Here is a 16,559-nt window from a genome sequence, read left to right on the forward strand (position 1 = left end):
CCCCCAGGTCCCCCCCAGCTGCCATCTTGGCGCCCATCCCCCGCCGCCGCCCTCCCCCGCAGCCCGAGGAGCAGTGGGAGGGGGAGCAGGGGGCACCGCCCTGCGCGCCCCGAGGGGGAGGGGTCCGCGTCCCGCTCGCCCGCCCTCCCCCACATCCCCCTCCAGCGCGCGGACGCGGCCCACACAGGTTTCGGCGGCCGCGGGGACCCGCGACCCCCGGCAAGTCCCGGGCCTGGCCAGCTCTGCAGCCCGCAGCTCAAGTTCAGGCGCCGCCCGCCGCCGCAGGCCCCATCCTGGCGGGGGCTGGCGCTTGGGGGCCGGGTGTGGGCTCCGCTCCCTCCCAGCACTGGGCTCCTCTGGCTTCGCAGACGTTTCCACTGGCCCGGGCTTAGTTTTCCCGGCTGTACTTACCAAAGCTAGGTCGGATATTGGTGATCTCAGCCATGTCGTAATCAGAGGCTATTGCTGTAAATGCTTTTTCAGTGGTCGGCCAAGTCTGGGGACGCCCGGCCAGCACCGAGGCCGCCGCGGTAGAGCGCTAGCTCAGGGGAGGGGGGGAGGTATCTGGCGGACGCCTCCTGCGACGGCCGGGCCCCTGGTTGCCAGCTGCGGGCGCCTCCGAAGATGCTCCAGGGATGCTCTGAGCGAAGGATGCAGGTGCAGCCAGACTGGTCCTGATGCGAGGTAGGCCCCGCCTTCTTCCGAACGGCCCTCGGCAGAAGACTCCGCCTCCGTCCGAAAAGCTCCGGAAGTCAGGCCCGGCCCCTTTCCGGAAGCTCTCCGCGAGGGGACCCCTCCCGTCGCCGAGATTTCTGGGGGACGAGACCCCGCCCACTGGCGGGCTGTGGGTCCCTAAGGCGAGAAGCCCCGCGGCCCGAGCCAGAAGTGTAGGTACATTTTCATCTGAGGTCCTATACATCCTGTGATTCCGGGTTCCGGGGCTTAATATAGCGGCAGAATGTTCTGGATGACAGGGACTCCAGAATTTTGGAAAAAGAAAATTCTATACTGCCTGCATTTCAGTATCGTTTGCCATTATTGTTAGGCATTTCTGAGACCGCTAAAGGTTATTATGGGAACTTATTTAAACTTCAGCAGCTCTGATTAAAGACTAAACCAGGTGATGTTGCATAACTCTGAAAAGTTGCTGGGAATAATTGTAGAAGCAAAAATTCTACAATCTACGGATGGATTTTGTGGTGTGTAAATTAAAGCTTTGTTTTGTTTTTTGTTTTTTCTTTTTTAAGGCTCGTGTGTTAAAGGTAGTGGCTATTTCTCTTCCAAAAGCTTCAAGTGCATAGGGCTGCTTAGGGGGAGAGAGGGAGGGAGGGAGAGAGAGAGAGAGAGAGAGAGAGATAAGGGCAGAACAAGAGCAAACCAACAGATCTGTGTATTCTGCAGGTTGAAAAACGGGACACAGACAAAACTCCAACCTTCTAGAGACTTCCTTGGCATTTGGGAGAGGTAGGGTGATTCAGGTTATAGACTACTGGCAGTAATCTCCACGATTACCTCAATTTCACTCTCTTTGGCTGTGGATGCTTTCATCTTGTTTACAGACAGGATCAGGATCAAATTATTTAAGTGCATAAATATTTGTTGATGCTTCACCTGTAAATTGAGACAGTGTTTTTTCAACTCCGACATTGTCCTTCTAGAAAAGTGTAAAGAACATGGTTCTAGGAATCATTCAAAACCCATGTAATGAATTAATAAACATCGACTCTCTGCCCCAGGCACCTTCCCGGGCACTGGATCATGGCAGTAGAAGCTAGAGGATGCCCGATTCCCCTTGATAGCTGTGTGTCTTTGTGAAACCACCTTTCCATCTGAGACAGACATTTCTGTTCCGTGTAAATTGGAAGGTATAATATACATTGTCCCATCGGGTTTCTAGTGAAGATCAAATCACCTATGATAACGTAAATGAAAACATTTTGTGAAATGAAGAGTATGATACAGCATCAATAATCACTACGGGTTGAGTTCAAGATTGCATTCACTTTATTCAGAAAACCGCACTATTTGTAAGCCAGGAGTCCTCTTTCTGTGATTTTATGAGTTCGCCATTTCTCGGTCCCGATTCCTGGTATCTCGCGGCGAGAAGGATTAGAGAGATGTCAACCTAAGCCACTGAATTGCAACCCCCAGCTTTGTTTTGAGTGGGACAGCTCAAAGCGAGACATTGCTTTAAACCCTTTCGCCAACAACCGACGTGCCGGCTTCAGTCCGCCCGCACCTAGCATGGCGCCTGGAGGTCAGCGCATGCTCCTTGGCTGGCGCCGCGCACCGCGGCTCGGGGGCGCGCACGTCAGTCGCTGCCGTTGGCTGACTTCCGGCGGGAGCGGAGTTGGGTTTCCGCGGGATCTGGTCGGCTGGTGAGGGCGGCGGGGCGCGTGCGGTGGGGCGGGAAGAGGCGGGTGGGAGCTGGACGACCGGGCCGAGGGGTCGGGCCAGAGGGCTGGCGTGGGTTGCGTGACAGGAGGTGGAGCGTGAAGGTGTCTGGCGGGGCGTGGGGACCGCGGCCGGCTCTCGGCGCCGCGGTGGGAAGCGCGCTCAGGACCCCCTGGTGAAATCTGTTCCCCGGACCGGCCCGCGCTGGCGCTGCCCCGGAGTCGCGTTCATTCACCCGGTTGGGGTGACTCGAGTTCCCAAAGCGGGGGCCTTTTTAGGGTTGCTGCGTTCGAAGTGTCTGGAGCCCATCTCTGCGCGCTGCTGACTTTGACTAGTAGCTGCCTTCTTTCTGTCCTTTTTCTTTTTTGAAGCTGTCATTCATCTCTGAAATGTAGGACTCTTCTAGCTGCTCCCACTCCATCTCTTACCTCCTCACCGCCCTCCCTCACGGGGGTCGACAAAGTCTTTAATAACTAAGAAAAGGACATCAGCTGATTTTGGGGTGGGGATTTCCTGGTGCCTGAATTAGGGAGGCTTATTTTATTTGCTTTTAAAAAGTTTTTATTTCACTTATATTAAGTAATCTCCCCAGCGTGGGACTGGAACTCATGACCTTGAGATCAAGAGTCCTGCGCTCCACTTACTGGGCCAACCGGGCGTTCCTGAATTAGGGAGGTTTAAAAAAACATCACAGTTGAGACTGAAAGAGAACTTTCTTACTCCTCTAGTCCAGGCTTGCATGTAGTGCTCTGATAGATGGGCATTCAGACTTTGCCTGAGCATTGTCAGCATAACACCAGGCAACTTATTTTATTCTTGGACTATTTTAATGAGAGTAAAGTTTTTCTGGGTAGAATGTAGTCTAGGAAGTTCAGAAGTCCATGCGCTTTCATTCATTATTTCATTTCTTCAGGGAGCATTCACTGAGTATCCAGTAGGCACATCCTGCCAAGTACTAGGGGTACTAATTGAAAGAATCCTTTTCCCCAAAGAGCACGTGGTTTTGAGGGAAGGAGAGATGGCAAGGAGACAGGCAAGAGAATAACAAAAGTGATAAATACTGTAAAAGAGGTTTACAAACAGGTGCTATAAGAATGTAAAAGAAGATACCCTCCAATTGTTGCCCTTAGGATGTGAAAACTGGAATTGAGGCCAAGAGTTGAGAAGTAACATAGCATAGAGAATGATAGCAATCTCTTGTTTTCAAAACAGAATTTCTGTTAATCTAGCTTAACCTTTTTAAACAACCACACTTTGCTTTTGGGTTCTTTCTGTTGATGGGACTCCCTGTTTATGAAAACGGCAATAGCAAACATTATCGATGTGATAAATTACTATTTGATGGCATAGACGCTGTTTTTATTTCATTTGATAGCTGAAGAAACTGAGATTCGGGTTATTTATGCGGTTTCAGAAAGTTGGAGAGAAGCTGACTTGGGAAACAAATGCAGACAGTTTGACTCCCACTTTGCTCTCAGCATCATGCTATTCTGCCTCCCTGATAGTAACGATCACTGACGTTTACTAATTACTTACTGTTTGATTTTTAGAGCAACCCTATGAGGTAAGAACAATTACTCTCTTTTTCAGCTGAGGAAACTGAAGATTAGGGAGGTTAAGTTGCTCAGCCAAGATAACATGCTAATCGGTGGTGGAGTTAGGGTTTGAACCCTGCACTCTGACCACGGTCACTCCTCTCCCATCTAATGGGAGGTTGCGGGGGCACCTGGGTGGCTCAGCTGGTGGAGCGTCCAACTTCAGCTCAGGTCATGATCTCACGGTCTGTGGGCTGGAGCTCCACATCGGACTCTGTGCTGACAGCTCAGAGTTTGGAGCCTGCTTCCGATCCTGTGTCTCCCTCTCTTTCTGCCCCTCCCCACTCTCATTTTGTCTCACTCTGTCTTTCAAAAATAAATAGATGTAAAAAAAAAAAAAGAAAGAAAAAGAAAAAAATGGGAACTTGTGCATTTGATATAAAGTACTGTGTCCCTGACTGAACATGAATAAGTGGAAAGGTGCTTGAAGAAATGCTCTTATCATTAATTAATATGAAGGTGATAAGAACTCGCTTTTCTCCTTTCAGGATGGAACCCAGGTGGGACTTGTACAATGTTGCCCTGTAAGAAGAGAAGGACTACGGTGACTGGGTCCCCACAGCACCAGGGCAGCCAGGAGGAAGAGGACCTAGACCTGGAGTCCGCTGTTAAACCAGTGTCTGACGAGGTGAAAGACTTGGGGTCAGCGTCACTCTCTGGGGGTCCAAGTCATGGCAGAACGGCTGGCCTCCAAGTGCAGTCCGTGCAGGAGGCAGGAAATCAGCTTGGCGAGGAGGATCCACCTCTGAGCTCCAGGGTGCTCACCCAGGACACAAACGCACCAGTTCTGGAAGCTGTTGACGCGGCCATCTCTCAGGGCATCGCCCTACCTTCCTTGGAGTCTTCTCAGTCTCTTATTGTACACACTGGCAAAGGAAAGCTCCAGGCCCCTGGCTCAAGGAGAGGGAAGAAGATTGCACTCAGGCCTGGGCCAGTTCCCCACGAAGATAGAGGAGATCATCCTGTTACAAAGGAGCCTTTTTCAGGAGAGCCTAGTGAAGAAGTCAAGGAAGAAGGAGGTAAGATATGAAACGTCTTAAGCCACGTTTCCTCGGTCGGTGCTAGGTGGCATTCCTGTACAAAGCAGTGTTTCTGAAAGGGGAAACTGACCCAGTGTGGGATTGGGACTGTGGAGCTCGTGGGGGTCGGCAGTGAACTTTATGAGTGGGTGGAGACCTTCTCCCTCCCTTTCCCTAGATCCTCTTCTGTATCCTTTTCTTTCCTTTCTAGGGGTGAACTGTGTGGCCTTTTGTGATTCGGTTGTGTCTGTGCAGCAGGGCTTTTGGAGGAGAGGCAGCCGCTTGAAGGAGACACTATTGCCTGGGACTTTGGGCGGGGCTCTGAAGAGATGATGTAACCCTCGAGGGAGGAGTTGTAGTTTGACAGATGGTGGCAGGGGGTATCTTAGGCCAAGAGTAGTAGGCGCCGAGGCAGAAGAGGATGGTGAGGGGGTTGCTTGGAAGAAGTGAGAGATGACTTCCGGGTGGTGGATTGTGTATAGGCTGTGAAGGGCTTTGTTTTTCATGCTCAAGCATTGGACCTCGTCCTGTAGGTGATGGCTGGTTCACAAGTAAGAGAAGCAGAAAGCATAGTTCTCCCCTCAGGAAGCTTTTTTCTAGGGTAGCTGGGAAGACGAGACATAAACATATTCTCCATTTGGAGCAGTTGAAGGCAATATGTAGGCGCTGGGGTGTGTGGTATGGGTCATTCGGATTTTTGAAATTGGGACTGGCTGGGTTGGTGGGGTTCCATAGAGCGGGGAAGGAGAGGAGGTGGAGCAGCACATTCTGCAGCCCTGCGTAGGATCTGCGGTCCCCCAGAGGATCCGCGGTCCCCCGGAGGTTCCGCCGTCCCGCAGAGGTTCCGCAGTCCCCCGGAGGATCCACGGTCCCCCGGAAGTTCCACGGTCCCCCAGAAGTTCCGCAGTCCCGCAGAGGTTCTGCAGTCCCCCGGAAGATCTGCGGTCCCGCAGAAGTTCCGCGGTCCCCCAGAGGTTCCGCCGTCCTGCTGAGGTGCTGTTTGTGCGGGCATGTAGCAGGGCTTCCCAGGGGCAGTGCGGGTGCGGATGACACAGAGCCTTGCTGGCTTCCCCATGAGACCTTACAGAGGGTCAGTCTGGGATGTTGGCAGTGAGGTCAGAAAAAAAGGCGTACCCTAGAGACATCAGAAGGGAGAATTAGTCTTGCTCAGAGACTGGCATCGTTTCAGTTCTCTGGCCCCAGTGCTGGGTCGTACATCTTCCAGGCACAGGCACTGAGGCACTTGGAGAGGAGTTCATCCTTCCATGTGTGCTGCCTGAGGTGATTTGGGGCCGTCAGGATAAAATACAACTCTGAGATTGGAGTTTGATGAGACGGAGTAGAAAGGTTCAAAGTGTGAGTTGTGCTTCTTTGCGGAAAGGAACGTGGAGGAAGTTGACAACCTAAGGCCGAGGAAGAAGATGGCAGAGAGGGAAAACTGGGGAAGTGATAGGAGAAATCTCAGGAAGGAGGAGTGTCCAGAACAAGGCACTTCATTTGAAAGTTCGTGACTAAGGAAAGAGGAGGATGGGGCCTGACGGAAGGCTACACTGGAGAGGGTGCAGGGGGGTTTCTGGGACGAGGAGGTGTGGTGAGGGAGGAGGAGAGCGGCAGTGTCTGCTCCACAGCAGGAGGGTGGACATGGCCCTGGGGGACAGCAGGGCCACTGAAATGTCTCCTTCAGGCCCGGGCGTGTTTGCGACGTGAAGGCAGGCGATCTGGAAAGGGCCCGGGAGCCACGTAGGGCGGGGTGGGCGATCCCCCAGGGCTTCAGAGTCACCTGCTGATGAGGAGTGGGGTCTACAGACGTTTCCAGGGGTTAGTTTTCAGAGGTCCAAGTGTGGGTGAATGAGATAAACGTTCGTTGTTTGCGGTCAGCTGTAATGCCACTCCCCCTCCCGAGGCTGGATAATTAGAAGTGAATTCTACCATCTTGCACTGTAATGAGCTGTGTATACAAGCAATACCTGGAAAAGAAGGACCTTATGAGAGTGTCTGTCCAGAATCCTTTTTCTCCCCGTAAGTAGCTTTTTGTTTAATTTTTGTTAAATAGAAATGTAATATACAAGGGGTGCCTGGGTGGCTCGGTTGGTTAAGCATCTGACTCTTGATTTTGGCTCAGGTAGTGACCTCACGGTTTGTGAGAGCCCCGCTTTGGGCTCTGTGCTGGCAGTGCAGAGCCTGCTTGGGATTCTGTCTCTCCTCTCTCTCTGCTTCTTCCCCCTGTGTGCGTGCTGTCTCTCTCTCTCTCTCTCTCTCTCTCTCTGTCTCTCGTGTGCACAAGCTCTCTTTCTAAATAAATAAACTTAAAAACATAAAAAAAGAAATGTAACATACAAAACAGAAAAGAAGACTAAAAATTCATATATATGCATTTTTAAAAATACTGAAAAATTTAAGGTAGAAAAAAAAAATCACCCACAACCTTACTACCCACAGTAATTACTACTAAAATTAGTACAGGGGTGCCTGGCTGGCTCAGTCGGTAGAGCATGTGACTCCTGATCTTAGGGTTGTGAGTTCAAGCCCTACGTTGTGTGTAGAGATTACTTAAAAATGAAATCTTAAAGAGGTGCCTGGGTGGCTCAGTCAGTGAAGTGTCTGGCTTTAGCACAGGTCATGATCTCATGGTTCTTGTGCTCAAGCTCCACATTGGGCTCTCTGCTGGAGAGTGCAGAGCCTGCTTCCGATCCTGTGTTTCCTCTCTGCCCTTCCCCTGCTCGTGATCTTGCGTGCTCTCTCTCTCAAAAAATAAACATTAAAAAAAAAAGAAATCTTAAAAATTTATTGTATGTTCTTTTAGTTGTTTTGTTCTCTTGTAAGTAACATTTTAGTATTATGAGTACATAAAAAAACAAAAACAAGGACAAAAAAGCCTGGGTTGAAGTGTAGTAGTTCTCCTTTATCCGTAGTTTCAGTTATCCGCAATCAACCTCGGTCTGGAGGCAGATGATCCTCCTGACGTACTGTCGTCAGAAGGTCAGTAGTGGCCTAACACCGGGTCACAAGGCTACGTCACTCACCTCACATCCTGTCCTCACATAGGCGTTGCATCATCTCACGTCATCACTAGAAAGGTGAGTACAGGACAGGAAGATATTTTGAGAGGGGAGAGCACATTCACATAACTTTTTACGGTATATTGTTTTAATTATTCTCTTTTATTATTAGTTATTGGTAACCTCCCTGCCTAATTTATAAATCAAACTACCCTAGGTGTGTATGGGAAAGAACATAGAATATAAGGGTTCGTACCGTGGGACATGTCAGACGTCTCCTGAGGGTTTAGGAACACATGTCCCAGGGCTACCCGATCAGCGAGTTGTTACATTCCGTGCACCTGCTAAATCGTTTCTAGGCTGCAGGTGCTAGGGATTAAACTCCGTCTGCACTGGTGTGTGTTCTAACAGAATTTTCCCCCCACCCCCAGCCTCTTTTTTTGTCTTCAGAATTTTAATTGTTCTTTTAAAATTGATTTATATGATCTAATTTCTCCTCGTGCTTTTTTTTCTGTTTTGTAAAAATTATTAACTTCGGCAGATTTCAGCTCGTAATTAGTTGACTTGGGCATTTCTCAGCGAATTACTTTCATGTTATCCATTCGCAGTTCTTAGGCTGGCAGTAAGCAAGTTACAGATGTGCTCTGTGTTAGGCTTTCCCTTCTGTGTCTCTCTTACTCTTCTCAGCTTCCGTTTCTAGGGGCTTTCAGCCTCCAGCACACGGACAGAGGGAAGGAAAAGCGGGGGGCCTGTGGGGGTTCTCTGAGAGGAGAGTTAAGTTGAGAAGCAACATGATTGGGTAATAGGAAAGGAACATTTTCGGGGTGTCTGGCTGCCTTAGTTGGAAGAGTGTGTGACTCTTGATCTTGGGGTCGAGTTTGAGTCCTTTGTTGGGGGTAGAGGTTACTTAAATACAACTGAAAAAATAAAAAAGAAAAATAAAAAGGAGCATTTTCTCTATGTAGAGACTGGTGCAGCCTATAAATGGTAGGGACAGTGTTAGAGTAGTTCCAGATGTGTTTTCCGTAGTAAAAGTAGCGATGGAAACTAGCTACCAAAGTGAGCTTCTCGTATGTTTGTTTAAAACGTCTTTTATGTTGGTTCAGTTTTGAAATGTTGACACCATTAACCTAAAAATTATGAAGATTGTTGATTAAATGAGAGCACTATGTTGGGGCATCTGGGTGGCTCAGTTGGTTAAACATCTGACTTCGGCCCAGGTCATAATCTCTTGGTTCACGAGTTCGAACCCTGCATCAGGCTTGTGCTGACAGCTCAGAGACAACCTGGAGCCTGCTTTGGATTCTGTGTCTCCTTCTCTCTCTCTCTCTCTGCCCCTCCCTGCACACGCTCTGTCTCTTTCTCTCTCTCAAAAATAAATAAACATTAAAAAAATTTTTTTTAAAAAATGAGAGCACTATGCTGTGCTGTTGATTGAAGTTCTCTTTTCTAAGGTATTTGACTGAGAGGAACTTTTGATTTGACGGACTCAGGGCTTCACTTCTTGTCCAGTCCCCGTTAAACGCAAAAGCCCTCAGATGTTTTGACGTCATGGAGTAACCATGGGCTCCAGAAATGGAGGACGGAAGATTGAAGAGTAGACGCAGTCAATGATTGATTCATACTTAATTTAAAACTAAAACTTCTTTTCTTTGTTGGAGTGTGGAGGGTGGTCCGGTTTCAAATCCTGTTTACGCCAGTTGAACCTGGCCATGTTGATGAGGTAGTAGTCTAGAGAATAGAGGCTACTTTGGGTAGAGCTCAGTGATAAACAACCTGATCTTTTTTTGAAAAAAATTTTTTTATTTTATGAGATCTTCCTTCTTAATGGATTTCTTAAAAATGTTTATTTAATTTTGAGAGAGAGCGAGCTGGGGAGGGGCAGAGAGAGAGGGACAGAGGATCCAAAGCGGGCCCTGAGCTGTCAGTACGGAGCCTGACATGGGGCTCGAACCCACAAACTGCAAGATCATGACCTGAGCCAAAGTTGGACGCTTAACCAACTGAGCCACCCAGGCGCCCCTAAAAATTTTTTGACTTTATGATATGCAGACGTGGAAGAACTTCATAAATACAGAGGGTGCATAGTGAAAAGTTAGGCACCCCTTCACTCTGTCCTCTGGACCCCAAGTCTTTGTCTTAGAAGCAGGCAGGCAGTTCAGCAGTCCCTTGTGTATAGTCTGTAGATCTTCCGCCCGTACACAAGCCTGTATGTATTCTTCTCATCGTGACAACTTGGTTCTAATGTTTACTTTTGATCCAGCAAATGCTGTATCAAAAAAGAAATGCTTTGCTTTTCGAACACCCCATCTTCCCCAGAAGAAGGAACGATGGCACTGATGAAGAGTTGAGATGAAAAGGAGAAAGTTGTCTAGTGAACCATAGAATCAACCACGTATTTATAATTTGATGGTGGTTTTTCCTCAACTGCTCTGTAAAATTTACAGAGTCAGAAAGTTCAGGACATTTTGTAATGGATATCATTTATAGAGATTAAATGTGGTGTTAATGATTGTCCATATAAAATGTCCCTTTGTCATCAGAAGTATAACACCCCCCACCCCACAATTATGGTTCTGATTTCTCCATAGGAAAAAAATGCATACCTCAAAGCATATTAGAAGTAGAAAGACCTTAGCAATTATCTGGTTCAGCTCCCTGACATTAGGTGAGCAAATTGGATCTGAGCTTTGATTTCGGTATTTTTCTTAGGATACTGTCTTTAAGAGAGAGGAATACCTATGTGGTATGTGCATCATTAATGAAATTACCCAGCTGAAGAGGACTTTGTAACAAAATGCTGATTTCTGCAACCTGGTATGATTGCAAATGGCACAGTGTGGAGCAACCCTTGTGATTCTTCCAGGAAAACCTCAGTCTGGAGGGGAGATGCCTTCACTGCCTCTAGGCGCCCACTCTGCCAAACCGGGAGCCCTGCCTGGGAAGTCCCCTCCGTCACATGTCTGTGCCTGTCCCCAAGAGAAGCCACTTGGGACTCTGGCTCCACAAGCTGAGGATGAGACAGAGGACGGCGGACTCTTCATTCCGATGGGTAGGCTTTGTTTCTCTTTTTTCTTTTTTAATTAAAAAAAAAAATCCTCTCTATTGAAGTATAGTATGACGCACAATGTGGAGAAAACTGCACGTATCTTAAGAGATCCAAGTTCACTGAATTTCAGAGATGGCAAACACCCATGCAAGCAGGAACTGGATCAAAACCAGAATATTACCTGCACCCAGGACCCTCCCTTTCAGTTACTACCAACACCCCACCCCTGCGGGACCATTATTCTGACTTCCTGGTTCACCTGTTTTGTACTTTATGCGTGGAATCATATGTATGTGTGTTTTGTGACTGCCTTTTTCCGCTTGTGTTGTCGTGTTATGAAATTGGCCCCCGTTGCTGCACGTACTTGTGGATTGCTCGTTTTCATTGCTGTGTAGTAGCCTGTTGGAGTGTTCTACTATTTCTTAATCCATCAGCTCTTACCGGGCATTAGGATGGTTTCTAGTTGCAGGCTACTCTGACTGGTGCTGCCGTGGATGTTCCTGTTGCAGGTGTCTGGGTGAGCATCTGCACCTGATTTTCCTTGGGTGTAATTGCTAGGTCATAGGATTAGGCCTCTTTACATTTGTTTGAAATATTGTACGTAAAAAAAATTTGTTTTTAATATTTATTTTTGAGAGAGAAAGAGATCGCGAGTGTGAGTGGGGGAGGGGCAAAGAGAGAGGGAGACACAGAATGCTAAGCAGCTCCGGGCTCTGAGCGGTCAGCAACAGAGCCCGACGCAGGGCTTGAACCCACAAGCTGTGAGATCATGACCTGAACCGAAGTTGGATGCTCAACTGACTGAGCCACCCAGGTGCCCCTAAATATTGTATTTTTTTATTGTGAATTATAACACATACACACAAGTGAATAAAGACTTCTAGGGGCACCTGGGTGACCCAGTCGGTTAAGTGTCTGACTCTTGATTTCAGCTCAGGTCATGATCTCACGGTTGTGTGATCCAGCCCCTGTGCTGACTGTGGAGCCTGCTTGAGAGTCTCTCTCTCTGCCTCTCTCCTGCTCGAGCTTTATCTCTCGAAACAGATAAACATTTTTTAAAAATTAAAAAAATTATGTAACAGCCACCACCATCAGCATATGGGATGTCTCTCTGACCGCAGAAGTTCTCTCATTCCCCTCTGCAGGCCGTCATCCTCCGCCCTTGGCACTTGCCAGTCTCCCTTCTGTTCTGGCAGGTTCCCGTTTTCTACGGTGTTATCACGCGTGTGGTGTCATACAGTACGGAGCCTTCCGCATCTGGTATCTTTCACCTAGTCTGATGCCTTTGAGATTCATTCGTGCTTTCATCGCTGAGTAGTATTCATTCTGTTCCAACGAAGGACCACAGTTTGTTTACCTGTTCACCAGTTGATGGGCATTTGGATTGTTTCCAGGTTTTGCCTGAAACTGCTATAAATATTCACATGTAGGTCTTTGATAGACATAAATTTTCATTTTTCTGGGGTAAATAACTAGGAGTGTCATTGCTGGGGCTTATGGTTTATGTTTAACTTTGTAAGAAACTGCTGAACTGTGTTCCAGGGTGGCCGGACCATCTTACACTCCCACCTGCAGTATGTGAGATTTGCAGCTGATAGCCTCCAGCCAGCCGCTGTCAGACGTTTAATTTTATCTGTTCTAGTAGGTGTATTTCCTCCTGGTTTTCAATTGCATTTCCCCAAGGAATAATGCTACAGAGCATATTTTCATGTGTTTATGGCCATCTGTAGATCATTTTTGGTGAAATGTTAGTTCATTGTTCTGTTGTTTGCCTTCATTCCTTTTGTAATTAGTACATATCTTGCAGGAAATACTTTAAAACTATGCATCTATCCTGTTCATTTTCAAATCTTTGTCCACTAATTTTAGCATCCATTGGTAGATTGCCTGTAACAGGCTTTTTTTTTTTTTTTTTTTTTAAAATTTTTATGTTTTTTTTTTAAAAGAGAGAGAGAGAGAGAACCAGCAGGGGAGGGGCAGAGAGAGGGAGGGATCCAAAGCAGGCTCTGTGCTGACAGCAGAGAGCCTATCGCGGGGCTCAAACTCACAAACCATGAGATCGTGACCTGAGCCAAAGTTGGATGTCCAACTGACTGAGCCACCTAGATGCTCCATTACTGTGTTCTTCTAATGGCAATTTTTTATTTCTCTCATGCCTTCTACTTCTATTAATTGGGATTTTCTATAAAGAAGAGCTGTCCTGGGGCACCTGGGTGGCTCAGTCAGTTAAGTAAGTGTCCGCCTCTTGATTTTGGCTCAGACAGGTCATAATCCCATGTTTCAGGAGTTCATGAGTTTGGGCCCTGCATTGGGCTCTGCACTGATAGCATGGAGCCTGCTTGGGATTCTTTCTCTTCCCCCCACCTCTCCCTTGCTCACACATGCTCTCACTCTCTTTCCCTGAAAAGAAATAAACTTTAAAGAGGACCTGTCCCTTCTTCATTATTTATTTATTTTTTCAATTTTTATGTGAGTGTGGACTGAGATATTTATTTTATTATTTGAGTTACAATGCAGTACTGTCGTTACCTTGCTCACGTTGTTTTAGTGTTAGCTACAGGGAGATACTCCAGGATTTATTTTTGTGGAATATGGTTTTGGTGTCATATCAAGGAACACTGCCTAATCCTGGGGCACCCGGCCGGCTCAGTTGGGGAACCTCGAGACTCTGGATCTTAGAGGGTTGTGAGGTCGAGCTGCACACTGGGAGGAAAGCAGACTTAAAAAAAAAAAAAAAAGATTTAAAAAAGAAAAGGAACTCTGCCCAAACTGAGGTCACAGAGTTTCTTTTCTGCAAGTTGTATGGTTTTACATATTACATTTAGGTGTATGAACCATGTTGAGTTAATTTTTGTATCATCATGTGTGAGGTATGTTTGAGACTCTCTTGCATGTGGATGTTCACTTATTTCAGCACTATTTTTGGAAAATATTTTTTCTCCATTTAATTACCTTTGCACATAGGGCACCTGGGTGGCTCAGTCGGTTTGTCGTCCGACTTTGGCTCAGGTCATGATCTTGCAGTTTGTGAGTTCGAGCCCTGCGTTGGGCTCTGTGCTGACAGCTTGGAGCCTGGAGCCTGGAGCCTGCTTCGGATTCTGTGTCTCCCTTTTTCTCTGCCCCTCCCCCATTCACACTCTGTGTCTGTCTCTCTCAAAAATAAATAAATAAAAAAACATTTAAAAAATTAAGAAAAAATAAGTTACCTTTGCACCTATGTAAAAAAATCACTTGGCCATATTAGTGTGGACTTTTCTGGACTCTGTTCTGTCCCACTGATCTGTGTGTCTAACCTTTCACCAACACCACACAGGCTCGATCAGTATAACTTCACAGGGAGTGTCGAGGTCGGGTAGTATGAATCTTCACTTTGTCCTTTTTATTTTTATTTTTTATTATTTTTAATGTTATTTTTGAGAGAGAGAAAGAGAGAATGCGTGTGCACAAGCCGGGGAGAGGCAGAAAGAGAGAGAGACACAGGATCTGAAGCAGGCTCCAGGCTCTGAGCTGTCAGCACAGAGCCTGACGTGGGGCTTGAACTCAGGAACCACATGATTATGACCTGAATGGAAGTTGTATGCTTAACTGACTGAACCACCCAGGTGCCCGCCGCCCCCCCCCCCCGCCTTTTTAAAACAAGGTTATTAAACTATTCTAGGTCATTTGCATTTCCATGTAAATTTGAGAATTGGATTGTTATTTTCTTCAAAAATACTTGCTGAAATACTGATTGGAAATGAATCTGTGGATCAATTTGGGAAGAAAGTTGTCATCTTAACAGTATTGAGTCTACTAATCCGTAGCAAGATACATATATTTATTTAGACGTTTAAAAATTTCTCTCAGCAGTATTTTGTAGTTTTTACCATATACATTTTTCACTTACATTTTAGATTTATGAAACATGCTTTTTTTTTTATGCTTATGTCAGTTTTTCTTTTCAACTTCTAGTTTGTTGCCAACATACAGATAGAGTAGGCTTGGGTATATCAGTATATCTTGTGACTTTGCTATAAATTCATTTATTAGCTGTCTATACTTTATAGATTCTTTTTTGTTTTTATTTTATTATTATTTTTTAATGTTTATTTATTTTTGAGAGAAAGAGTGCAAGCGGAGGAGGGACAGACAGAGGGGGAGACGTAGAATTGGAAGCAGGCTCTAGGTTCTGAGCTGTCAGCATAGAGCCTGACATGGGGCTTGAACCCAGGAACAGAGAGATAATGACCTGAGCCGAAGTCAGATGATCAACCAACTGAGCCACCCAGGTGCCCCCATTCTTTTTTGTTTTTGAAGAGTTTATTTGTTTTGAGAGAGAGGGAGAGAGAGAATCCCAAGCAGGCCCTGCGCTCACAGTGCAGTGAGATCGTGACCTGAACTGAAATTGAGTCGGACGCTTAATGGACTGAGCCACCCAGGCACCCTTACTTTATAGATTCTTTAACAATTTCTTACAGAGATAATTATGTCATCTGAGAAGAAGGGGTTTTTTTTTGACCTTCGTTTCTCTTTCTTCCTCTTCTTCCCTTTATATCTCCCTCCCTCTTTCTCTTCCTTTCCATTTGTCAGTCCCCCTTTACTGTGTACAACCCTGAGGGGAAGTGGCGAGAGGGGTCGTCTTTCCTGTGTTCCTGGTCTCAGGGAAGTATGTTCCGTCTTTCACCGTGGAGCTGAAGCTGGTTTATGGCTGTGGTGTATTGGATTGAGGAAGTTCTCTACTGTTCCCAGTTGCTGAGAGTTTTTATGGTGAATTGATGTTAGATTTTGTGAAAAGCTTTCTCTGCCTCTATTGAGATTGTCTTTTGTTTTGTTTTTGCTTTTGATCTGTTGATATAGTGAATTATATTGATTGATTTTCAAATTTGAAAGCAATTTTGCATTTCTGGGGTAAGCCACACCTTTTGGCCATGATATATTACCCTTTTTATACATTGCTGGATTTGACTTGCTAGTATTTTAAAGATTTTTGTATCTGTGGTCAATAGTTTTCTTGTACTGTCTTTGTATGGTTTGATATTGGGGTCATGCTGAGTTGGGAAGTGTTCCCTTTTTGTGCTTTTGTTTTTGGAAGAGCGTGTGTGAATTGGGATCACTTCTTCCTTTTTTTTTAATATTTATTTTTTTATTTTGAAAGAGAGAGTACATACGCATGAGCTGGTGAGGGGCAGAGAGATTGAGAGAGAGATTGAGAGAGAGAGAGAGAGAGAGAGAGAGAGAGAGAAAATCCCCTGGTAGGCTCTGTGCCGCTAATGCAGAGCCCATGGGGCTCGAACCCATAAACTGTGAGATCATGACCTGAGCCAAAGTTGGATGTTTAATTGACAGCCACCCAGGTGTCCCTACAGTTGGTATCTTTCAAGGTACTTGTCTGTTTCGTCTACCTTGTCACATTTATTGGCATAAATGTTTTCATAATATTCCTTTGTTATCTTTCTATTATCTGTAGGGTCTGCAGCAGTGTCTGTTCTTTTATTCTTTTTTTTTTTTTTTTTTTTTTTTTTTT

The 16,559-nt window shown here is 46.3% G+C and overlaps 2 protein-coding genes across 8 annotated transcripts in view; one reads left to right on the forward strand and one right to left on the reverse strand.

The window, feature by feature from the left end:
* SYT11 (synaptotagmin 11) overlaps window positions 1-678 on the reverse strand; it is an 18,963-nt gene extending 18,285 nt beyond the window's left edge. Inside the window, exon 1 of the mRNA XM_040452702.1 lies at window positions 412-678. Coding sequence (XP_040308636.1) covers window positions 412-445 — 34 coding nt within the window. The 5' untranslated portion in view covers window positions 446-678. The remainder of the gene's footprint in view (window positions 1-411) is intronic.
* The window catches only part of LOC121015622 (GON-4-like protein), a 75,973-nt gene that overhangs the window by 672 nt on the left and 58,742 nt on the right, over window positions 1-16,559 (forward strand). For 3 of the 7 annotated variants that reach the window (XM_040452687.1, XM_040452690.1, XM_040452691.1), the window contains exons 1-3: window positions 2,314-2,378; window positions 4,478-5,008; window positions 10,874-11,059. In XM_040452687.1, the coding sequence (XP_040308621.1) occupies window positions 4,504-5,008; window positions 10,874-11,059 (691 nt within the window). In that variant the 5' untranslated portion in view covers window positions 2,314-2,378; window positions 4,478-4,503. Of the gene's footprint in view, window positions 1-723; window positions 888-2,312; window positions 2,379-4,477; window positions 5,009-10,873; window positions 11,060-16,559 lie in introns of those variants that run through there. The other 4 variants (XM_040452689.1, XM_040452694.1, XM_040452688.1 and 1 more) reach the window with 4 other exon arrangements.

Source organism: Herpailurus yagouaroundi, unplaced genomic scaffold (assembly GCF_014898765.1).
Source record: "Herpailurus yagouaroundi ecotype Mexico unplaced genomic scaffold, PumYag 207, whole genome shotgun sequence".
NCBI classification, from domain to species: domain Eukaryota; kingdom Metazoa; phylum Chordata; class Mammalia; order Carnivora; family Felidae; genus Herpailurus; species Herpailurus yagouaroundi.